The sequence below is a fragment of the Hyperolius riggenbachi genome, chromosome 8, assembly GCF_040937935.1.
Source record: "Hyperolius riggenbachi isolate aHypRig1 chromosome 8, aHypRig1.pri, whole genome shotgun sequence".
Classification (NCBI taxonomy): domain Eukaryota; kingdom Metazoa; phylum Chordata; class Amphibia; order Anura; family Hyperoliidae; genus Hyperolius; species Hyperolius riggenbachi.
The window spans coordinates 179,420,290-179,446,320 of NC_090653.1; the positions used below are offsets into that span (position 1 = coordinate 179,420,290).

Sequence of the window (26,031 nt, forward strand, 5' to 3'; positions counted from 1 at the left end):
AGCATTTGGGTTAGTTTGTATGATCCCTCCCATGTCTTTCAAATGGGTAATGTGCTGCATCTTACGTTTCCCCTTCACTATGTTTGCCAGTAGCCATCCCGCCTTGTTCCCAAAGTTAAAAAAGTTCCAATCAGACTTAGCCCTCGAAAGCATAGCCTGTCTATCATAGCACAAATCCAATGCTGCCTTAGCATCCATCCAGGTCCGCCTGGTATCCTCACACATATTAGCTACATATTCCAAAGGGGTTCTTCTAGCCATATTGGACATTGTAATGTAGTCAAAAAAAGCCTTTTTCACATCTAATATATTTAATAATTTCACCCTGTAAACGGCCTTGGAGGTTTCCCAGAATAACACAATATTCCGTTCGTGCTCCGCATTAATTCTAACCACCATAGGCGTAATTGATCAAGGAAATCCTCATCAGTTATTAGATGACTGGGAAACTTCCAATACCTAAAAAATAAATAAATAAATAAAAAAAAAAAGGTGTAGCAGCTCCAGTGATCTAAATCTCCAACGAGACAGGTGCATGGTCAGAAATCGTTATATTATAAAGTTTATTTTTCAGTTCAATTTTGCTTTAAAGAGAAGCTGTCAGCCATACTATGCCAGATATAAAATGACATATATAAGTAGATAAATACTAGCTCTCCTTACAAAACGTGTATTGCACGGTCCAAATGTTGATTTCAGTGAACTTTATAAAATAAAAAAGGTGAATGGAGAGAATTCTGTTCGCTGGCAGGGGCCATCTTTACTCCCTCCAGCTGAAGCCACTGGTGAGGTCATTTCCTCCCTTACTCCCTCCTCCTCCTCACATCAACAGTGAGCGTTATGTCTCAGGCAAGGAATCACTAAAGAAATGGTAGCAGGGACGCGATGCGGTGGTGGCGGCCCACATGAATCGGCGGAGATGCCTGACGGGATGGAGTGTGGGGAGGGGCAGACACGGACAGTGATGGGAGGCAGCCAATGAGAGGAAAAGGAGTGAGAGTGACACAGGCTGCAGCCAATCAGGCTGAACTAGCTGTGTCTGTGCAGAGACTCCTCCCCTCCCCCTTCCCCCCTGCACTGCAACTTCTCTTTTGTGGCTGAATACTGGCTGCGTACTAAGGAGCTGGGGACATGAGGATTAATCTCTGCAATAAAAAAGTAAGATTGATTTTAAGGTTATACATTGCCTTTTTAGCATTCCTTTTATATGATCAACAGATAGAAATAGAGAATTGATTTTGTTTTTCATGCCTAACAGTTACTCTTAAAAGAATACCTGTTTCACAGACTCATTCATCAAGGACTGAGGTTTAACTTCTTCACAGTTCACATTTTCGCCTGCAACCTCATCTGGTACTAGATCTGTGGTTCCGACCTTTTTCTGAGTTCTATAATGGAAAACAGCATAGATTAAGCAAGCCAATAAAAAAGACGCTCACCAGCATATGGGAGAAAAGCGCTATAAAAATATTGTTATTGTTATATGTAGGACCAATTAAGGAATTCAAAGGAGTAATTTCTAAAAACAAAGTTAAAGGTCTATGCATTAAAAAGTGTACCCGAGGCAGCATGGAGGGTGGGGGGAGGACACGACACAAAGGCATGTTCCTTGGTCCATGACATGCCTCCGTGTCCCCTATGCACTGTTCTCTGCCCCCTTGTGCTGTGCAGTTACCCCTAGAAATTTCCAGTATGCAGCTTGTTGGCATCTTGAGGAGAAAGGTGTGTCCCTTGCAGGAGAGGCACTCCTGCACTCTGGGCGTCAGAAACACACCTGTCAAAAACCTGAGCGGTTCTTGCCTTTTTCATGATTGCTAACTCAGTAAAGGACCAGCCCTTAAAGCGTTGCTATCATATAAATCCGGCATAGTGGAGTCTGAACCCTCTATAACAGTAATTATAGATTGACGGTATACCTTGAAATGAATCAGAGCACTCAGTATATGATTCTATATAAAAAAAATTGTATTTGCTTATCATACAGCATATATACAAAATATGAACAGTTCCAAGTAGTGTTTCCTTTTAACAGTATTCCATCTCATCAAGGCTTTATAGCCAAGGGATCTAAGTACATTCAAAAAAGAATATAACAGTTGTGTTATGTAGAATAAGATCAGAAGTAGTCTCATCTGTATCAATAGCTGTGTATCTAGTAGCTGTGTAAAACTTGTAGAAATATTCTCAAAGAAATAGCATAAAAATAGCTTCTAAAAAAACTTCTTGCTAACCTCTTAACAAAACCTAAATGCTGAAAAATTAAGAAAGTAAATCACCAGAATATTAAGCATATTACCCCTTCTCTGTCATCTCTTCAGCATCTAGAACCACTTGTGGGAATGTAGCTTCTGCCTCATGCGTCTTCTCAGGAGATTGTTGGGCTTCTGCAAACTATGAGCTTTCAGCTTCTACTTTTATAGGGGTTGGAGGCAATATGGCTGCCTAATCTGGACTTTCCCTGAATCGCAGGTTCTGATTGGCTAAAGCTTCCATGCGTCAACTCGCTATCTTTGACATTTAAAATTCCCATAACACTTTTTTGTTTTGAATACCTAAATCATAATATTATTATTTATAAATTCCTTAATTACCTTATCTTGTGGGAATTAACGTCATTCGGAGTGCTTGACATTTGATATAGGGTCATTTCTGACACAGTTAATTAAAAATGGACGTCACCAGCCATCTTGTCTGCTGGTTTGCCCCAGACATTGAGACTAAATGTCATTCATGACGCATTTCTGATAAAGTGTTCTCTGCTAATTAGGTTGGAATGTGTCTGTACGTTACCAGACAAGAAATAGGGCATGTTGACCCAAACAATCTGTGAATTACAGATATAGTAATGTAATGCTTATTGAAATACACAGGGTTTCTAATATACTCATTTAAATATAAAGCTTATTATATAATTCTTCTAAAAACAATTAATCATATAAGACATAATTGCATATTAAATCTTTATAATATAAAATCCTTTTCCATATATGTGTTTGTCTTTTGATGAATAAATATAATAATGACTTCAACCGGCAGAGGTCACCATTTCATAACAAATATTAATTTTATAAGACTATTAAACTGCCAGGTGGCATCATTGAATCATCTTTAACCAATTGGGAAAACACTTTCTATTGTTTATATTTTATAAAGCTTGTTCCTAAAACATCATGTGTTATCAGCTAGCTGAGACTAGAGCACGTCAACAACCTTCCAGAATCATAACAATCTCACGAGAATGTCTTACTGTCTCATCTTTCACGGGTAGAATACAGCTTACATGTAATTCAAAGTATTAAATTATATTATAGGTTTTAACAATAATTCTTTCTTTGGAAGGACGGTATTGATTATTAATATTTATATATACATACACATGACAGCTTTTCCTGCATAAATAAAACCGCTAGAATTCTGACACACCCTCCCTCCGTTCGCTGGAGGGGACGGATGCTACCTGATCCATCTTGCTCATCAGATCAAGTAGTATCTTTATTAACCTCCTGCCGCACAGGAGTGTTTTTTTTTAAAGTAGCTATGTGCCCCCAGTAATAGTTAGCTAGCTCAGAATCAGAATTTATTTCGCCAAGTACAATTGTGGATTGTACCCGGAATTGGTTTTGGCGCATACAGGGTCGTTTATGAAAACAAGAAAAGAGCACGATTAAGCATGGTACATACATAGACATGGGACAAGCATACATAGGACAACATTACAGCTTGTGCGTACAATTGAGCAGAGTGTCATATACAGTTAAGCATGGTACATACGTATAAACAATAAAAGCAAAATAAAAAGCAAAAGCAGAAAACATTACAGCATACACGTACAGTTAACGTAATACAAACAGAGCAAAAACATACACTGATAGCAGGAACAGAAAAGAGTGGGACTGGAGGAGCAGCCTGAGAGCTGATCTGAGCGCTGCCATTTTCGGCACTGGACGCTACACAGCGACACGCTCCCAACGAGACAGGTGCTCCGATTGTCCACGAAAAGTAGAGAGGAAACTGAGGGGATTTATGATAGAGGCGGACAGCAGAGTGTCCTGGTAAAGAGTGGAGAGAGAAAAAGAGAAGGGATAGCTAAAGAGAAAATGAGGAAAGAAGGAGAGAGAACTAAAGCGAGAGGAGAGAGGCAGAGGCTGCAGATTGAACAGATTAAAACACCCCTGGTACAGTCCGACAATCGTCACCGTGTGCTTGAGCTACGCTTAAGCAAAGCCCTGGCTTGCTGCCCAACCGAGGTGGTCCATAGTCCATATGCTAGTGGTTGCAGGCAGAGGGGGCCCAGTGGTTCTGAGGAAGAGGCAGGGCAAATCAGTGCAGTGCCTGGGCCTGTGATGGTTGCTCCATGTGGATGCGGCAGCTGCTCAGCTGATCTACGTTCCTTAGTATGTCAGCCAGCTATAGCAAGCCCATCATAGGTGTCCCCCACAACCCCTGCTCCCTTGCAGCGATCCCCGGGACAGTTACTGTGCCTCTTTCCAGCAAAGATCACATCAACCCTCACCGCATACAGCTTTGGTAGCTCCAGTCTCCTCTCTGCACACCATCGAGACTCCTCGTCATGATGTTATGATGCAGAGTCCCGATGGTGTGCAGAAAGAAGACCGGGACTACTGAAGCTGTACGCGGCAGGATTTATGCAATCCTCGCTGGTAACGGTCCCAGGGATCGCTGAAAGGGGGCAGGGGCACCTATAATAGGCTCACTATAGCTGGCTAACATACTGGAGAACGTAGAGCTAGCTAACCATTTCTGGTAGCACCTATACCTAGCTATATTTACTGGGAGGACCTAAACCTCGCCATCTTTACTGGGAGCACCTATACCTGGATACCTACAGTATACTGGAGGCACCTATACTGGTGTGTGTGTGTGGGGGAGGGGGGGGGGATTTTAAAATGTGGTTTTAATTTGATTTTACGTTTCAAGATTTATTATACTCAAAATGTATACGAGACCCTTGCTAGACACATTTTGGTAAGTTACAGGAAGAAAAGTTATGAAAATTAACAATCACTTTTTGCATAAAAACCCAGCAGAAACTGAACACCAGGGAGGTTAACCACTTAAGGACTGCAGCCTTAAAACCCCTTAAAGCAGGGGTCCCCGACCCCCCAGTGGGCCGCAGGCTGCTCTGAGCTGGGCTGTGCCGTCTGTCATGACTCATCACAGTGCAAAGAGAAGTGTCACTGAAGTTTGCCAGAAGCTATAGGGAAGAGTAGTCTGCAGCCATTGTTACTCCTGCCACCTAGTGTCTGTTATTTGTAATGCAGCATGCATTCTGTCTGTGCAGACATCAGGTGGCAGCAGTGAGGATGACAGATGCTCTGGTCTCTTGCCAGCCACAGAGTTCAGTCTGCACGGAGGTGAGCAGCTGATGCTGGAAGTTAGAGTGGGAAGAAGAATGGAATGGTAAAAGCGAGTGTGGGGAGGAGGGAAGTGTGAAGTGGGTGTAGGGAGGAGGAAAGGGTGAAGTGAGTGTGGGGAGGAGGGTAAATGGGCTGTGAGGTGGAGGGAAGGGTAAAAGTGAGTGGAGGAAATGACTGCCAGTAGATAAGGAAGCCCAAGCAGTACCCCCCCTTCACACCAATTGTACTTTGTGCTGGTGACTTATGCAGCAGCCCCAGTGCAGTGCAGAAGCATCTTTTCCAAAGTGCTGAGGGCGATGAAGATAGTGGTTAGGTAGGGCTGGTGGACTTCTTTATGTAATGACCCTGCCTGTAGAACAAGCCCGCACACCCCTCCCCCCCCACGCAATAACACCCTCATCCCCCACCCGGTCCTTAAAAAAAATTGCCTGATGCTAAAGCGGTCTTTGGGTAAAAAAAAGGTTGGGGACCACTGCCTTTAAGGATACCTGAGGTGACATGTGATATGATGAGATAGACATGTGTATGTACAGTGCCTAGCACAGAAATAACTAGTCTGTGTTCCTTTTTTTTTCTTTCTCTGCCTGAAAGAGTTAAATATTAGGTATGTAAGTGGCTGACTCAGTCCTGACTCAGACAGGAAGCGACTACAGTGTGACCCTCACTGATAAGAAATTCCAACTATAAAACACTTCCCTAGCAGAAAATGGCATCTGAGAGCAAGACAAAAGTAAAAAGGGGGAATTCTTATCAGTGAGGGTCACACAGTAGTCAATTCCTGTCTGAGTCAGGACTGAGTCCGCCACTTACAAACCAGATATTTAACTTTTAGACAGAGAAAGAAAAAAAGGAACACAGCATAGTTATTTGTGTGCTAGGCACTGTATAAACACATGTCTATCTCATCATGTCACATGTCACTTTGGGTATCCTTTAAAGAGACACTGAAGCAAAAAAAAAAAATTATGATATTATGATCTGTATGTGTAGTACAGCTAAGAAATAAAACATTAAGATCAGATACATCAGTCTAATTGTTTCCAGTACAGGAAGAGTTGAGAAACTCCAGTTGTTATCTCTATGCAAAAAAAGCTACTAAGCTCTCCGACTAAGTTAGTCCTGGAGAGGGCTGTTATCTGACTTTTATTATCTCAACTGTAATTGAACTGTTTACTTTTCCTCTGCCAGAGCAGAGTTCATTACTTCACAGACTGCTCTGAAAGACTCATTTTGAATGCTGAGTGTTGTGTAATCTGCACATATTATATGCAATGTTAGAAAAAAAAAACACTATATACCTGAAAGTAAAAGTATGAGAATATTTTCTTTGCTGCTAATCTTCTAGTAATTATTCATAGTACACAACCAATTCATTATATCATATATTTTTTTTCGCTTCAGTGTCTCTTTAAGGACCATACACTTTTTTCCATTCAGACCACTGCAGCTGTAATGGTTTATTGCTTGGTCATACAACCTACTATCTAAATGAATGTTACCTCATTTTCTTGTCACTAATACAGCTTTCTTTTGGTGCGATTTGATTGCGGCTGTGATTTTTAGTTTTAATTATATTCATCAAAAAAAGATATGAATTTTGTCAAAAGCACCCTTTAAACCGACCGGTAATGTTTCTTTCCCGCAGCTGGGCACGCCCAGATACCTATTGAAACACAAATGGAAATAAAAAACTCCCGCCCTCCCTTCAGCCCGAGTGTATAAAAAAAAGTAAAAGACTGAAACACCAGGAAAGAGGAGCGAAGCACCTCCTAGTGACCCACTAAAAAAGCTTAGACACAAGGAAAGTGCCACAATAGGGTAGGGTAGCGGACCGTATCCCAGCTGCTGGAAAGAAACACCATTACCGGTAGGTCTAAAGGGTGCTTTTTCTAACCCTTAGCTGGGATATGTCCCTAGGAGAGATACAAAAGTAATACCCACCTAGGGAGGGACTACAGCTTGTAGCACTTTCCTGCCAAACGACAAATCCTGCTAAGAAAGAACATCCACCCTGTAATGTTTAACAAAGGTGGAAGAACTCGCCCAGGTAGCCGCCTGACAAATCGGCTGAACTGTAGCGCCCGCTCTCTGCCCAAGATGTCGAAATGGATCTGGTAGAGTGTGCCTTAAAGAGGAACTGAACTCAGAATTTGAAAAAAAGAGCACTGAAATCCATGTTAAAAATTGTAGGCAAAAACAGCACAATATATGTACAAAAATATGTGAATACACACTAGAATATACAATAAATTAATAAGCCACACCCCCTGTTACGTTTGCTGCCGCGGCAAGTCACGTGGGAACTGCTGACAGGCTCGCAGAGATCAGTAGGAGACTTTCTCCTGCTTATGCAAAATCCGCCTCCCTCCCTGCTATTGACATTGTTCGTCATCAGGAGGCGCGCTGTAAAGAGAATCCTGACAGCGTGCAGACAGCTGAAGGAGGTAGAGTTGCCACTGAGAGTGCTTTGACTGGCTGGCCCTGCCCCCTCCCTTGTGTACACAGGCTTTTATCGTGGGCTGAGGTGGAGAAGGAAGTGTAGCCTCTATAGTTTACCAGGCTTCTCTGTGAATTTCTCTGCTTGTGTCGAGCTCCTGGCGGTGGAAGCCCTGCAGAGCGTAACACGTAGTAGGTTCTGCATCTAGTTACACAGGCTATGTCATCCTCTCCTCAGTGAGCCGTCTAGTTCTTATTAGCTGTGCTGTGCACTGTGCTCTGTTCACTATCTGTATTCTTTCGTTGTCACAGAAGTGCTACCGTCTTTCTGATCATTCCAGCAACACAAAGAGAGTGTTCTGTGTTGTATCAGGACAATGGCTAGTTATAAAAATTCCTGACAGACTGTGGTGATCTAATTGCTGTCATAGCATGAATAATGATGTGCAAATTAACACTGTACTGTACATTCAAACAGGGTTTGGAGCTTGTGGTGTATGAGACTCTTCTGCCCCTGGAGCTAGTTCCTAAATGCTCCATTTTTTTTCTTACTGAATGGCAGCAACAGATGCATATCCAGACATTCACATTAATATTATTATTTAGTATTTATATAGCACCGACATCTTCCGCAGCACTGTACAGAGTATATATAGTCTTGTCACTAACTGTCCCTCAAAGGAGCTCACAATCTAGTCCCTACCATAGTCATATGTGTATGTATATATTGTGTAGTGCATGTATATTAGTCTAGGGCCAATTTGGGGGGGAGGAAGCCAATTAACTTATCTGTATGTTTTTGGGATGTGGGAGGAAACCGAAATGTCCGGAGGAAACCCATGCAAGGAAAGGAAGGACATACAAACTCCTTGCAGATGTTAACCTGGCTGGGATTCGAACCAGGAACCCAGCGATACAAGGCGAAAGCGCTACACACTACGCCACCGTGCTGCCCACATCTGTATACAACCTTAAAGAGAATCAGTGATGAAAAAACACAAACAATTGATACTTACCCGCAGCTTCCTCCAGCCCCGAAAACACGTGTGAATCCCATGCCATTATCCCGCAGTCTGCCGTTCAGCCGCGATCAGCCCTGGTAACAGGCTCAGTCGCGTCAGTCCGGGTCTACTGTGCATGCACAGACCTCCCATGCAGTAGACCCAGACTGGACGCAACTAAGCAAGTTACCAGGGCTGATCGCGGCTGAACGGCAGACTGCGGGGATAATGGCGTGGGACTCGCACGCGTTTATGGGGCTGAAGGAATAATTAAGTAATAATTCTTTGTGTATTTTCATCTCTTCATTCCTATCCTAACAGATTAGGTGAAAAATTTAGATACTTATTTCAGGAAAGGATCCTTTCCTGAAGTAAGTATCTAAATTTTTAAATTGGATTCTTCTACCTCTCAGGGGATCTGGGGGTGATATCTCTGTGCACCTGAGTTCCCAGCTCTGCCCACCTGCTGCACCCATTACCAGCCTACCAACTTGAGGGGAACACTGTGCTACAAAAGGACAGAAAGTGACAGGGGAAGCCTTGATAAGATTTCTGTCTGATGGGGAGTTCAGCTCCATAGAATAGACTGTGTAGGTATGGCTCTCATACCACATGGAAGGGGGTAAAATTGGTCTGTGATCTTTCATTTTCCAAAGACTATGGTCTAATGTGTGTATGAGCCTTAAGGCTCCCCGCACACTGCAAATCCGCTTTCTAATTCCATTTCAGATTCCAATTTTCAATTCCGATTTTCCCTGAATACATTCAACAGAATAAAACGGATCAAAAAACGCAGCATGCAGTAAAGATTAAAAATCGGAATCTGATGTAAAAGCTGATTAAAAATCAGAATCGTGTGCAGGGAGCCTAAGAGAGGTTTGGCGCCTCAGTCTAAAAAAGACTGAACAAGTTTTTCCCCCCAAAAACATGAATACATATATATGCTTCACTGTTAATGCTTCACTCTATATAAAACTAAACAAATGTCCTCTAAAAACATATAACAGTCCTTTTTACACTGTGACGCGCCAAACCCCTCTTAGTGTGTATGTGAGTGAACTGATAATGAAAGGGGGCATTTGTGTATCTAAAAGGGATGCTTTTCGGCAAAAAACGTTTTTTTCTGAAATTAATAATTGACGTAATAACAGTGAAGCATATGCGTGCCGGTCATATTCTTTTAGTGGACATTTGGTCAGTTTTTTAAAGAGTGAAGCATTGACAGTGAAGCATATATATTTATGATTTTTTTTGGGAAAAACCTGTTCAGTCTTTTATACTGTGAAGTGCCAAACCTCTCAGTGTGTATGAGAGCTGGGATGATCCCCAACCTGAATCACGAGTGATTTAAATGAGGCTTAATTAGCCCATGCGCTATGTACTGGTAGGAGAGGGGGGGCGTGCAGGGGGTGGTGAAATAAGAGGGGATTCCATCTGTCAAGCTACCTACAGGGGAGGAAAAGGGCGGCTGGATGATGTAAGAGGGGATTCCCCCTGCGTAACACCTACAAGGAGAAGGGGGGGCGGGGGTGTTTGACATAGGCGCGGATTCCCTCTGCAGCGTGACCCCCCTACCTCTGCCGGACAGGATATGAAAGAGGAGAGCTGCATGACTACAGGACATGATATGGGATCTGGCACAAAACGAATGGGAAGAGCTGCAGGACTACAGATAGACAACACAAGATCTCACACTGCAGGAGGCATAGTTAGAGAAAAAGTAATACTTTATCAAGGTGTGTGTCAGTACAGTGCAGGGCAGCAGCAGAAGCCACAGCTGTCACTTTCCTGTAACAGGGCGACTGATGATGACCTCATGACACTGGGCTGTAAATCTCATTCTGTGGGCATGAATGGGCATGTCTAACTCCAACTGTAACACCGCCTACAGAATCAGACTCCGCACCTCCCATGGAGTGAGAGCTGCAAAATAGAGGGATAGAGCTCTAAGATGGAGCCTGCCATTCTCTTTTATTCATAGTTGTATTGCACAAATATATCTACTTTTATATTGCCCTTTACAAGTGTTGTGTCTAATCATTAATTTCAAAGGGATAAGGAGGCTCAATTTAGTGACTTTTTTTCAGTTCAGTTCCTCTTTAAAGGGAACCTAAACTGAGAGGGATATGGATGTTTTCTTTTACAATACCAGTTGCCTGACGGAGAGTCAGTTGCTGGTCAATTTGCTGCAGTAGTATCTGGCTCTCACACCTGAAACAGGCATGCAGCTAATCCAGTCTGACTTCAGTCAGAGCACCTAATCTGCATGCTTGTTGAGGGGCTGCAGCTGAAAGTATTAGAAACACAGGATTAGTAGGAGAGTCAGGCAACGGTCTTATTTTAAAAGGAAAAATCCCTATCCTCAGTTTAGGTTCCCTTTAATGCCAGATGGTGGAGTGGAGTCTGAAATTTTGTAGGCTGAAGAAATAACTTCACAAATCCATCTATCAATAGTTTTTTAGAAGCCTGTTGCCCCTTATTTTTCCCCATAAACAAAACAAATAGATGTGAAGATTTCCTAGTCTTTGTCAAGTAACTCAAGAGAGCTCTTTTCACATCCAAGCAATGGAACTCCGATTCGTTAGCACAAGAAGGTTTATCACAAAAAGAAGGAACAACAATACTCTTAGATCTGTGAAAATCCGTCGAAACTTTCGGTAAATAGTTAGGATCTACCCGAAGCACTATCTTATCCAGAAAAATATAGTCAAAAAAGGATCCTTAATGGAAAGAGCTTGAAGATCTCCCAGTCTTCTAGCTGACGTAATCGCCACCAAAAAGGATACCTTGAGCGTCAATTTTATATCAATGTCATCAATAGGTTCGAACGGAGCTTTAGTCAAAACGTTACGAACTAAGGATAAATCCCATTGAGGGACTACCTTCTGTTTTAGAGGAGTAGACTTATGAATAGCCCGAAAAAAAAATCTTTGATCAACCTCTCTTGTGCCAAGGGTTTATCCAATAAAATTTATAAAACTGCACACTGAACCTTGAGGGTACTCAGGGATAAATTCATCTTGAGACCCTCCTGAAAAAAGCCAATATAGTTCCAATCTATGACTGTGCTCTATTGTGAGATATGCACACTAAGACTGAAAAACCTTCAATACCTTCCTATAAATTTTATGAGTCACCGGTTTCCTACTGTAACGATCGGTGAAGCACAGAGAGGACCTGATTACCGGTGATCTGCAGTATCACTGGGAATACAGATGTATACCAGATTATAAGTGATCTGCAGTATCACTGATAATCCGATATACTCGCTAACCTCTGTTCACCTGAGTAGAGTGTAGTGTTTGGTGTAACGGTAAAACTTAGAGGACTAGGCCTCAGTGCAGCAAGGAGTACTGCACAGATTCCTTCCGCAGACCTGAGCTCTCCAAGACGGGAGGAGTCAGACTGACAGTAGGAAGGATGGTCTGAAAGTGACACTCAGGAGGAGGTGTCACTGACAGGACGGGGAACCGCCTCCAATAGTAAGGTCGGTTCTCGAGGTCGGACAAGCCAGGTCATACACACACGGACAGATAAAGTACAAGATAAGGAGGCAAAGGCGGAGTCTAAGTACAGGCAGGGTATCGGCAACGGGGTATCAGAAATATCGAGGTACAAAATCAGGAGGCAGAAGCAGAGTCTAGGAACGAGCCGGGGTTCGGCAACAGAGTATCAGAAATATCGAGGTGCAGGAGGATAGTCAGGCAGGCAAAGAGTCATAACAGATAATCACAATCAAACTAGTACTTTAGCTATCAACAGAATCTAGCTAAGTGTAGGATTACAGCTCCAGCTGGTCCCGGGCACACTTGCGGATCTGACTACGGATCTGGGTGCTCCCACGTATGTGATCGCAACGCCAGACAAGGAACAAGTGAACAGCCAGCAGTATATATACCCAAGGACCTTTCCAGGACCTCCCTAATTGCTGGACCAATGAGAGTTGTGGAAAATGTCAGCTGACCAGCCTGGTCAGCTGACTCACTTCTGGCTGTTATATAAGCTCTGTCTCTGTGCGCGCGCGCGTTACTCTGAATCCTGGTGGACTATCAGTCCCAGCCACACTAGAACTGTCTTGCAATGTATCCAGTTCCAATGCAGATTCCGCTGTTCCCAATGCGGATTCCGCCGCTCTGCCTATGCGGCGGTTTTTCCGCGTTGTGACGCCATGCTGGACGTGGAGACAGCCGCCTCACCTTGAGAGACGGCGGCTTTTCCGCGTTTCTTCACACCTACATTTAAGTAGAGTGTCTATAACTTTGTCTGAAACCCCTTTACCTCTAAGGATTAACCTTTCAGGATCCATGCCGATAGCTTGAACATCTCCGGTTTGGGATGCAAAAGAGGCCCCTGACATAGAAGGTCTGGCCTCAATGGAAGAGCTAGTGGAGGCTGTACTGACAACCTCAAAAGAGTGGCAAACCACACTCTTGGGCCTTGTTGGAGCAATGAGAATCAGATTTGCGTTTTCCCTCTGAATCTTTTCCAGAACCCGAGGAATCTAGGATATTCCTCGGGTTCTGGAAAAGATTCCTCCTTTAGAGGAGGACAAGCATATCCTAGATTGAATGTCCATGGGACAGACAGAGCGTCCAACCCCAGAGACTGCAACTGAGGTATCTTGGCGTTTTTTGGAGACGCAATAAGATCGATCTCCGGAATTCCCAGTTTTTCCGCTATCCAAAGAAAAACTTCCTGGTTTAATTCCCATTCTGACAGATCGAGCTCATGGCAGCTCAAATAATCCGCTTCCAAATTTAGAACGCCCTTCACATGAATGGCCTCGATCGAGAGCAGATTCGTCTTTGCCCAAAGAAAAATTTCCTTCGTCAGAAGAGACAGATTCAACGACCTGGTCCCTCCTTGTTTGTTTAGATACGCAATCGTAGACACGTTGTCGGAAAAAATTAGAACATGCTTGTTTTGGATAAGATGAAGGGAGGCCAAAAGAGCCTCCCTCACTGCTCGCCGTTCCCTGAAGTTGGACGAGCTCCTGGCAATCCTTTTGGGCCACTTCCCCTGAGCGTGATAACCTAACACCGTGGCCCCCCAACCCCAGGCGCCCGTGTAGATTCTCAACGGATCCTCAACGGATCCGTTGCACTGGGTTAAATTTACAGGATTTAACCACCAATGAAAACTTTGTTTCACTTGAATTGGAATCTGGACAATCTGGTCTAGAGACTCCTGATTCTTGTCCCATATTCTTAACAGCCATTTTTGAAGTTCGACTGTGAAATTGAGCCCAGGTTACTGCTGGAAGGGAAGCTGTAAACAAACCCAAGACCTTCATGATCCCCCTGATAGACACCTCCTGAAGTAGTAGTAGTAGGGAACGCACCTTTGTTTGCAATTTCTCCACTTTGTGAAAAGGAAGAACAATCCTCCCTCTGATTGAATTGATCATGTATCCCAGGACCACAATCGATTGGGTAGGATTTAAATTCGATTTTTGAAAATTTATGATCCAGCCTAAATCCCTTATGCTGGGAATACACTCCCGCTGCGTCCCCACGGATCGATTACCGCTCGTCCCCGCCGACGCTCCTCATCAGCTGCTTGATTCCCTGCCATTGTCCGCCGGCAGGGATCGAGCGGGCGGGGGTCGAGCAGCGTGACCGGACCAGCTGAATATTATCAGCTAGCTGGATCGGCTGCTCGATACACGGTACAGAAACGTACCGCGTATCCCCAGCATTAGAGTTTGAACAACCTGATCTCTGTGTAAACAAAGAATCTCATCTGATTTTGCAAAAATCTGAAGATCGTCCAGATAGGGAACTATCGAGATTCCCTGTTGCCTTAATTATTTCATTACCTCTGCTAGAACCTTTGTAAATATTCGAGGAGTTGAAGCTATCCCAAAAGGCAGAGCCTGAAACTGGTAATGATGCGTCTGATTCCCTATTTGAACTGTAAACCTGAGAAATTTCTGATGAGTATTGGCAATCGGAACGTGCAGGTAGGCGTCCTGAAGATCTATTGACACAAAAAATTCCTCCCCTAGGAGAAGAGACCTCACTGAAGAAATGTTTTCCATCCTGAACTTTTTGTAAACTAAATAAGGATTTAGAGATTTCAGATTCAGAATGAACCTGAACTCCCCACTGGTTTTTGTCACCAGAAAAACATGGGAATAGTACCCCAGAAACTCCTCCGCTTGAGGAACTGGGATAGTAAAAATTTTTAGCATTATTTCGATATCTCTAACTGAAGACCCTTTGCCTTGCTCTGATCTCGAGGAAGACTCTGGGAGGAGGCAGAACGAAAAATTGAGGATGATATCCCTCTTTTATAATTCTTAAAATAAGAGGATCTGGATTTAAACGACTCCATTGGAGATGAAATTGAACAAGCCTCCCTCCCACGGGCAGCGAGTCATTTGTTTTCTTTAGGGGCACTGGGTTTTGCAAGTGCAAACCCTCCTCACCCTTTACCTGCTGGAAATGACCATTTCCTTTGTTGAGGCCGAGACCTAGCTTGGTCCTGTTCTGGTCTTTTATATACCTCGTCTCTTAACTCTGAAATTCTTACGCTTACTAGGGAATGGTTTACCCTTTTCCGCAGATCTGGATAAAATATTTTCTAATTCCCCACCAAACAGTAAATTCCCTTTAAAAGGTACGGAACAATCTATTTTTAGAGGTTAAATCCCATCCCACGTCTTAAGCAAAATGGCTCTCCTGGCAGAGTTAACCAGAGCAGTAGTGCGGGCTGAGTTCCTAATAATTTCTACTGCAGCATCTGCCAAGAAGGCCACTGACCTCAAAACCACAGGCAAAGATTTAATAGAATTACTCTGAGATACCAAATTATCCATCCACACCTTTAGACTGCAGGAGATAAAAGTAGCGGTTACTTCAGGTAAAAAAGGCAAATGAAGCAGACTCCCAGGCTTTTTTTAAAACAAGATATAAATTCTTTTGTCCATGGGATCTTTTAACACACCCGCATCTTCAAAAGATAAATCAGCATTATTCGAATATTTAGATAAGGAAGCATCTAATCTCGGGCATTTTGTAAACTTATATCTGACGGAGCAAACGGAGATTTGGGAATAAATAACCGACGTTCCGGTTCCTTCCACTGAGAAGAAATAATACCCTTCAGGGATTGATGAAAAGGAAATACCCGTCCAGATTGCTGCGACAGACCAGAATATACCTGATCCTGAACAGAAAGCTCTTTTTGAATTTCAGGAATTTGTTCAGTAGAATAAACTGCTTTAAGTAACTCATTCGTCTCCTCTGTACCAAACAAAAATCTTGCAGGTTTTTTAAAGGTCCTCATCAGATTCCTCCTCTGATTCGACCTCCTCTCCCCCTTCAATCTCAGATATATTTTCTCTGCCCTCCAAATCTTTTTCCTCCTCATCCTCCTCCACTACATTAATATCAAGAGGATCCTCAGGTAGAACTACACCAGAAGGACCAGGAGTGGCAAAATCCGGAGGATTAGAAGTAGAAGCTGGATCCAAAGGAACTGAAGAGGGTTCAGAAGTGGCGGCCGAATCAAAAGGAACAGAAGAGGATTGTGAAGAGGCCATAGGAACCACTGACTCTCTAATGCAACTACCATATCCTTTTTTACAGATCGCATAACATTCTTAAAAATAGAAGAATATTCAGAAGCCATCACCGCATCAATACAACTCTGACATAAAAGACTTAGTATAAGCAGAAGCCAATTTAGCCGAACACTGACCGCATTTTTTAGATCTAGGTCTAGCAGAAGAACCAGGCCCACCAGATTTAGACTCCACTCTTGCCTATGAAAACACAAAAGAGGGAAAAGAAACAAATACCCCCTGGTTAGACTCAAATGCCAATATTACAGGGTCACAGAAAGGGAGAGATTATCTCCCACTCACCACACCATCAGCTTGAGACTGTTCTGCTGTGGACGTGGATGCTGATGCCTGCGCTGTGGATACATCAATAGCTCCCTCTACCGCAGCGGGGGCCGCTGAGCACGCCATGGCTGCTGCTGAATTCGTTGATTTCCTCTCCTCCATAAAGGCGCCATATGGTTTGTCAGCGTCCTTTTAAATAATGAGGCAGAGTCCCAGCCGCATCAGGTCCGGCCACTCACTTCCGCCCCGCCTCCTGCATACTGGAAATACGTGTGCACTCCACTAGCTGGATATCCTACAAAACTCGGCAGTGGCATATTACACATGAGGAAGGCGGCAGCTAGACAGCCCGATACTTCGCTTCTCCCGGGCGACCAGCGTACACCAAGCAAGCACCTGTGCCAGAAATCCCCGGTCCTCACCCAGTCTTTGAAGACCTCTCCGGAGACTATGCCGCTGCCCAGGTACCCCCAAAAATGACCTTCTCACCCTCCAGTGAGGAAAAAGTAAAACAAAAAATGGGAGCAGACTTTCCAAGTGTTTCCGGGCGGAAACACAAAATCAACTGGGGCTGAAGGGAGGGCGGGAGCTTTTTATTACTTTCCATTTGTGTTTCAATAGGTATCTGGGCGTGCCCAATCTCCTAAGGACGTATCCCAGCTAAGGGTTAGAGAAAAGGATTTTTTAAACTTTGTGCTGACATTTTTCAAATAAAGTAAAATTTATATATACATTTTTGTCTAAATTTATTGTGCTACATGTCTGATAATAGACATTTATTGGATTCTTTTTTGTTTGGGTAAACGTTATAGCGTTAAACTATGGTGCAAAAAGTGAATTTCCCCAGTTTGAAGCATCTCTGACTTTTCTGAGCACCTGTCATGTTTCATGAGGTGCTAGAATTCCAGGATAATATAAATACCCCCCAAATGACACCATTTTGGAAAGAACACATCCCAAAGTATTCACTAAGAGGCATGGGGAGTTCATAGATTTTATTTTTTGTCACAAGTTAGCGGAAAATGACACTGACGAAAAGTTTCCATTTCTCCTAACTTGTGAACAAAAATGAAATCTGCCACGGACTCACCATGCCCCGCTATGAATTATTATTTATTGTATTTATAGAGTGTCAATATATTACGCAGCGCTGAACATTAATTTAGGTTACAGACAATATTTAGGGGTGACATACAGCAATATGACAATACAGGAATACAAGAAAACCAGATCACACAGCACAGAATGAGCATAAGGTAAATGCTTAGTCACTAGATGGAGCATGGAGATTAGGCAAGTTAGGTTCAATCAAGTGCATAGCATGGGTTCACAGTAATGGAGGTGCATGATCAGGTAGGACACAAAAGGAGGAGGACCCTGCCCAAAGGCTTACAATCTAGGAGGAGAGGTAGAGACACGAAAGGTAGGGACCAGAATTCCATTGTGGGTTTAGAGCAATTGTGAGGAGTGGAGTGAAAAGGTGAGTTTTGAGGGCCTTCTTGAAGATGTTGAAGGAGGGGACTGCCCTAATGGGTGAAGGTAGAGAGTTCCAAAGTGTTGGAGCAGCTCTTGAGAAGTCCTGGAGGCGTGCATGGGACTGTGTGATGCGGGGGGCGGTCAAGCGAAGTTAATTGGAGGAACTGAGTGAGCGGCTAGGTGTGTACCTCTGAGTAAGATCAGAAATCAGAATCAGAATGACTTTATTCGCCAAGTGCGAGGGCGCCGCACCCGGAATTATTTGTGGACATAAGGCAGGTTGGCAGTGCAAACAGTACAAGTAACACTACACATAGTACAATTTATACGAAACATTAGAACATGTGGGTTGGACAGGTTTTGTGGACAGATTTGTAGGTCAGACACTATCTTGAATCTGATTCTGGACAGGAAGCCAGTGGAGGGATTCACGGAGGGGAGCCACTCTGGTGGAGCGATGGGAGGAGTGGATAATTCTGGCTGGACTGCATTCATGATGGGACTGCAGTGGGGCTATTCGGGTCATAGGGAGACCAGACAAAAGGGCATTACAGTAGTCGAGGCGGGAAATTATGAGGGCATGGATGAGGAGTTTGGTGGTGGCAGAGGTCAGGAAAGGGCGAATCTTACAGATGTTACGAAGGTGGAAGTTGCAGGACATTGTGAGGTTTTGGATGTGGGGAGTGAAGGAGAGTTCGAAGTCCAGGGTGACACCCAGACAGCGGGCTTGAGAGGTAGGGCGAATGGTAGTGTGGTTAACAGCGACATGCACATCTGGGAGGTTCAGGGATAGCCGGGGTGGGAAGATCATAAATTCTGTTTTGTCTAGATTCAGTTTCAGGAACCTAGCGGACATCCAGGAGGAGATGGCTGATAGGCAGGAGGACACCTTGTCCATGGTAGTGGTCGAGATGTCAGGGGTGTGGAGGTAGATTTGGGTTGTCATCTGCATACAGATGCTAGTTAAAACCCATGGAGGAGATAACCTTTCCAATGGAGGATATGTATAGGGAGAACAGTAGGGGGGCCAAGGACCGAGCCTTGGGGGACTCCCACCGAGAGGTGGTTGGGGGTGGACGAGGACTCATTGAAGGAGGTCGTGAAGGAGCGGTTGGAGAGGTAGGATGAAAACCAGGTCAGGGCGAGATCGTGAATGCCCATGGACTGGAGGAGTAGGGGATGATCTGTGTCAAAAGCTGCTGAAATGTCAAGGAGGAGAATGGAGTATTTACCTTCAGCTTTAGCTAAGGCAAGGTCATTGACCACTTTGGTGAGAGCAGTTTCGGTTGAGTGGGCAGGCCGAAATCCAGATTGCAGTGGGTCTAGCAGTGAGTTGGCATTGAGGTACTGGGTCAGGCGTTTGTGAGCCAGACGCTCAAGGAGTTTTGAGGCAAAGGGGAGGAGGGAGATAGGGCGGTAGATTGAGGGTAGCGAGGGGTCGAGGGAGGGTTTCTTGAGCAGGGGCAATACGGTGGCCTGCTTGAAGTCTGAGGGGAAGGTGCCTGTGGATAGGGAGAGGTTAAACAGGGTCGCGAGGACTGGGGCCAAATATGTGAAGTGAGGCTGAAGTATATCAGAAGGGATGGGGGTCAAGGGGGGAGGTAGTGGTATGGGAAGTCTGCAGTAGGTGCTTGACTTCCTCAGTGGTAGTAGGAGTGAAGGAGGAGAGGGGAGGATAGGGTGGAGGAGGAGTTGGTTGGGAGGAGGTGGGAGGTGAAGATTTAAGATTGGATATTTCCTGACGGATGGAGACTATTTTGTTGGTGAAGTGGGTGGCTCAGGGCTTGTTTCCACTGTTGCGACGCGATTTCGCCGGCATTCCGACGCTTGAAAAACGCATGCGGATGCGTTTCCGCATGCGTTTTTACCCGCGATTTCGCGTGGCAAGGTGCCATGCGAAATTAACCATGACACTGCCAGGGCAAAATAAAATTGAAAAAGGTGCGAAATCGCGGGTAAAAACGCATGTAACAAACGCATGCGTTTTTACTATTAAATACATTAGCGGCGATTCGCATGCATTCCACTCGCAGGCGAATTCGTTGGCTCTTTTGTGCGTTTTTTTACCGCTGAAAAAAAACGCACCTCAACAACGCTACAGTAGAAACAGGCCCATCCACTTGCATTACATGTGCGAATCTGCATGCGTTGGACGCATGCAGATTCGCGATAGTGGAAACGAGCCCTAAATCTGTGGCAGAGAGGGAGGAAACGGAGGGTGGGTTTAAGCAGGGAGTTTAAAGTGGCAAAAATACACATGGGTCATTTGTGGTGTGTTTACTGTCCTGGCATTTTGGGGGGTGCTACATTTTAAGCACCCCTGTAAAGCCTAAAGGTACTCCTAGGACGTTGGGCCCCTTAGCGCACCTAGGCTGCAAAAAAGTGTCACACGTGGTATCGCCGTACTCAGGAGAAGTAGTATAATGTGTTTTGGGGTGTATTTTTACACATAGATATTTCTCCTAACCCAGCATGGGTATGTGTAAAAAATACATCCCACAACACATTATACTACTTCTCCTGAGTACGGCGATACCACATGTGCAACACTTTTTTGCAGCCTAGGTGCGCTAAGGGGCCCAACGTCCTATGAGTACCTTTAGTATTTTACAGGTCATTTTGAGGCATTTGGTTTCTAGACTACTCCTCACTGTTTAGGGCCCCTAAAATGCCAGGGCAGTATAGGAACCCCACAAGTGACCCCATTTTAGAAAGAAGACACCCCAAGGTATTCCGTTAGGTGTATGGTGAGTTCATAGAAGGTTTTATTTTTTGTCACAAGTTGGCGGAAATTGATTTTTATTGTTTTTTTTTCACAACGTGTCATTTTCCACTAACTTGTGACAAAAAAAATAAAATCTATGAACTCATCATACACCTAACGGAATACCTTGGGGTGTCTTCTTTCTAAAATGGGGTCACTTGTGGGGTTCCTATACTGCCCTGGCATTTTAGGGGCCCAAAACCGTGAGGAGTAGTCTGGAAACCAAATGCCTCAAAATGACTGTTCAGGAGTATAAGCATCTGCAAATTTTAATGACAGGTGGTCTATGAGGGGCCGAATTTTGTGGAATCGATCATAAGCAGGGTGGCGTCTTAGATGACAGGTTGCATTGGCACTGAAGTGCAGGATGTTCTCAAATCGTGACCTGGACATGGCAGCAGAGAACACGGGCATGTGATATATTGGGTGCGTAGACCAATAAGACCGCAATACATTCTTTTTGACTAGACCCATGTTAAGGAGAAGGCCCCCAAAAAATGTTAAGTTTGGAGCTTGGAGTGGTTTCCACCGAAAAGGCTGGGCATGGTAGCTTCTCGGATTGGCGGTTGCGTATTGTGTGGCATAACAGTTGGTCTCAGCCACAATTAAGTCATAGAGATCCACAGTGCAGAACAGATGAAAAAAAGTCTCCACCCGGACTCCAGACTGGGCGGTGAAAGGGGGCAGTACGGGTGCGGCGGAACCAGGGTATTGCCAATCAGAATTTGCCAGCACCTCTGGGAGACTATGGGTAGTACGACATGGGGTGTGGTGGGCCTGGCTCTAGCCGAGACCTCAACCTCGTCATTGCTATCAGTCAGAGAGCCACTGCTGTTCACCGGGCCCGTTTTGCTGGTGGCTTCGACTCGGGTCTTAAAGAGACTCCGTAACAAAAATTGCATCCTGTTTTTTATCATCCTACATGTTCCAAAAGCTATTCTAATGTGTTCTGGCTAACTGCAGCACTTTCTACTATGACAGTCTCTGTAATAAATCAATGTATCTTTCCCCTGTCAGACTTGTCGGCCTGTGTCTGGAAGGCTGCCAAGTTCTTCAGTGTTGTGGTTCTGCTATGAACTCACCCTTCCTGGCCCCTCTATGCACACTGCCTGTGTGTTATTTAGATAAGAGAGAAGAGAGAAGCTGCTCTAATCAGCTGGATAAATCGTCCTCTGAGCTGGCTGGGCTTTCACATACTGAGGAATTACAAACAAGGGCAAAGCTGTTTGCAGGAAGAAAAGAGCAGCCTGAAACTTCAGTGCATGGGGGAAAGAAACACACAAATGATCTCTTGAGATTCAAAAGGAATGCTGTATACAGCCTGCTTATGTATGGATGTATTTTCTATGTGTGGACATCAACCTACTTCCTGTTTTGGTGGCCATTTTGTTTGTTTACAAACAAACTTTTTAAAACGGTTTTTAACCACTTTTAATGCGGCGAGGAGCGGCGAAATTGTGACAGAGGGTAATAGGAGATGTCCCCTAACGCACTGGTATGTTTACTTTTGAGCGATTTTAACAATACAGATTCTCTTTAATGCACGTGCCACCGAACCAGTTTCTACTACCATGCTGGTGCTCGCCACTTCACCAGGGTCTATGGTAGTACTGGTGCTAGGTCCAGGAGATGTGTTACGCTGCTGGTGCATGCCTCACCAAGAAAATTTGGATCAGCGCTAGCACCACTCTGCTGCCCTTGAGTCTGATCCTGCACCACCTGCGGTCCAGTGACATGGGGTGTGGTGGGCCTGGCTCTAGCCGAGACCTCAACCTTGTCATTGCTATCAGTCAGAGAGCCACTGCTGTTCACCGGTTCGTATTCTGACCCGGATGATTCGTCGGATGAGGCTTCCCAATCGCACTCACCCCACTGGTCCAAAATCTCGGCGGCCTCTTCAGCGGAATAACCCTTTTTTGCCATGGTGGACTGCTAAATTTAGGGGGTATTTCTCTGAAACTACCCAGGAAAGAGAGCCCCTACCTAGTAAAAGGGAGTATTTGTGAAGTAGAAAGCTGTGGTCACTGAGTTTTGATTAAAAAAAAAAAAAAAAAAAAAAAAAAAAACTTGTCAAGGGGAAGGCCAGATAAGGGGAACAATATCCCTGATGTATTCACTACTGAATGAAGCTGAATCCCCGTCAGCTCCAATTAGATGCAAATGGGAACAGGAGCTAGGCACTACATTTAGCAATAAGCAATGGGATAAAATTTTGGTGTTCGCCCACAAATCTTCTATAACTTCCAAGACCCAGGAGTCGGGATACAAGTTACTCACCAGATGGTACTTGACCCCCTCCCGTCTACATGCCATGTTCCCTAACACCTCTAATCTATGCTGGAGATGTGAGCAGGACGTAGGCACTACGCTGCACATTTTTTGGTCCTGAGAGAAACTTACCCAGTTTTGGCTAGATGTAAGAAATATTATGCACGAAATTACCGATTTTCTTCCCCCTGAATCGCCAGCTTTTTTTTGCTCCACCATAATTCATGGTCCATCAGAAGGTACAAGAAAACGATTACTAGACACTTAGTCAATGCGGCCAGATCACTAGTCGCAAGGCACTGGAGATCAGTGAATCCTCCTACAATTGGGGAATGGCTCAGGCTGATAGACCAAACACAAAAGATGGAAGACCTCACTGCTACCTTACAGAATAGACACGAACAATTTTGGAAAACCTGGTTTGGATGGTTTGAATTCCAAGAGACAACGCTACCGAGCACTCTTGATTAGATAATCGGCAGGCACAAATTACAACTTAAGTTGGGTGGAGAGATGCCTTGAAAATATCTCTCTCCTGGCGGTCGGGGAGCACTATTGATAATGTGACCGTGGGTCCCCTTTCTGGGCTGCTCGAGATCTCCTCTGTGACCACTCTTACCCCTCTTCCTCTTTTTCTTCCTCTTTTCTTTCTAGCTTCCTTTCCTTACTCTTTATCTCTTTTACATAATTTGGCTATTCAGTCAGGAGGGTTTATGTATGTATGGGCCCCCCGGCCATGAGCCTCATCTAAACATGATATGGGTCCTCGATCGGTGGGTGTGGCGCACTTGATGAGTCCGTCCATTACTATCTTTAAAGGCTCCCTGGTGTATGTTCCCTATGGGCCCAGGGTAGCATTGATACCTCTACAACGGGTTGATCTGGTGTGCGGTGCCCGCTTTTCGTTACACCCTGTTGCTGACTACAGACTAGCTATATATTGCTTTAGACTGATGCGTTATATTTCTTGACATATATGCAATTCCCATCTAGTCAACTGTATGTATAACTTTGCACCAATATGACAATCACGATTCCTGTTACATTTTGTATGTTGATCCTGACAAATAGACTTGTAATCCTGTGTTATACTTTCTTATAAAATAAAAGAATCTTAAAAAAAAAAAAAAAAAAAAAAAAGCAAAACTGATCTTTACAGCACCACAGCTTACTGTATATAGTGTTTTTTGCAATGATCAGAAAAAAAAATTCTGTCACTGCGGTGGGGCGGGCTGTACGCAAGTGCAGGCGAACGATCAGGCCTGATCAGTCAAACACTGCATTTTTTGTGTATCCTAGTGAGCCCAATATAGATCTGACTGCGATCAGTAATGATCACTTACAGATACTATATAGTAGCAATGCTGATCAGCGACAGTGATGATGCTAATCAGCAACTAATTAGTGACTGAGGTGTGGTGGGCTGGGTGCTAACTGATGCTAACTACCCAACGAAGGACCCTAGCTAAATAACTCGCCTAACTGTTAACACTAGTGATACTAAAAAAGTGACAGTTTTCACTGATCACTTTTTTTTAAATCACTAGGATAGTGAGAGGGGGGGTGATCGGGGGTGGGGGTTTGAGGAGGTGATTAGAGGGAAGGATAGATGCAATCAATGCACTGGTGAGTTGATCAGAGGGGGTCTGAGGGTGTGGGCAGGTGATTGGGTGCCCGCAAGGGGCACATTATGGTCTGATCTAAAGAGTAGCAGTGACAGGTGGTGATTGATGGGCGATTAGAGGGGAGAAACAGATGTAAATGCACTTGGGAGGTGATCTGAGGGCGGGTCTGCGAGCGATCTGAGGGTGTGGGCAGGTGATCAGGTGCCTGCAAGGGGCAGGTTAGGTTCTGATCTGATGGTTGGCGATGACAGGGGGCGATTGACAGGTTATCAGTGGGTGATTACAGAGGAGAATAGATGTATACAGTACATGGGGGGGGGGTCTGGGAGGATCTGAGGGTATGAGGGGTAACCAGGAGGCCCCAGGGGGGCTAATTAGAGCCTAATCTAAAATATAGAATCGACAGTGACAGGGAGTGATTGATGGGTGATTAGGTGCAAACAGTGGTCTGAGGGGTGCAGTGTGCGATCAGGGGGCAGGATCAGTGTGCTTGTGTAATTACATACACAGCTGCCTCCTCCCCTGGTGGTCGCTCGATCACTGGGACCACCAGGGGAGGAGGCAGCCAGTATAATACACTTTGTATACATAACAAAGTGTATTAAACACTTAGTACCGGGAGATCGGGGTGTTTACAACCCGCCGGTGCTGCTAACTGGCCGGCGGGTTGGCATCGCGGGTGGGCGGAGCCTAATGCTGGCGGATGCGTGTGATCCTCTGCTAATTAGTCCCCCAGGTGCCGCCGATCGACGTTACGCGGTCCAGGGGAGCCACATTGCCGCCGCCCATAGGTAGTCAGTGTTCTCCCCAGAGCCTATTACCCGGGCGGAGCGCCCGGCTGGTCTCAGCTTCCCGCCCGCCTGTGGTTACAGCGTGCATCAGATTTTCTTCCTCCACATTCAATGCAGTGAGCCAGCCGCTGTCACTCACACTATCTCCGCCCTCCCCTCAGCTCCTGCATATCCGTGATGTAGAGGGGCGGGGAGAGCCTGGTGGTAACTGAAGTTACACAGGCACCGCAGGAACTTCAAAGGAGCTGGAGCTAGTGAATCCCATCCCGATCTGCATGACTATTATGCAGAGGACGGGCTCTCTTCCTTCCTCCAGCAAGTCTTCACATCGCAGCAAACTTCCCAGAATGTGTTCCAGCCTCACCTCCAGCCTCGCAGGTCAAAAGTCAGAGCACAGGGAAGTGTAGATCAGCGCTCGCTCATGCCGGGGAGACAGCATT

The 26,031-nt window shown here is 44.8% G+C and overlaps 1 protein-coding gene across 2 annotated transcripts in view; it reads right to left on the reverse strand.

Moving 5' to 3' along the window:
* Positions 1 to 26,031, reverse strand: part of CCNB3 (cyclin B3) — a 267,192-nt gene that overhangs the window by 144,125 nt on the left and 97,036 nt on the right. For both annotated transcript variants that reach the window (XM_068249684.1, XM_068249683.1), the window contains exon 5: positions 1,277 to 1,388. In XM_068249684.1, the coding sequence (XP_068105785.1) occupies positions 1,277 to 1,388 (112 nt within the window). The remainder of the gene's footprint in view (positions 1 to 1,276; positions 1,389 to 26,031) is intronic.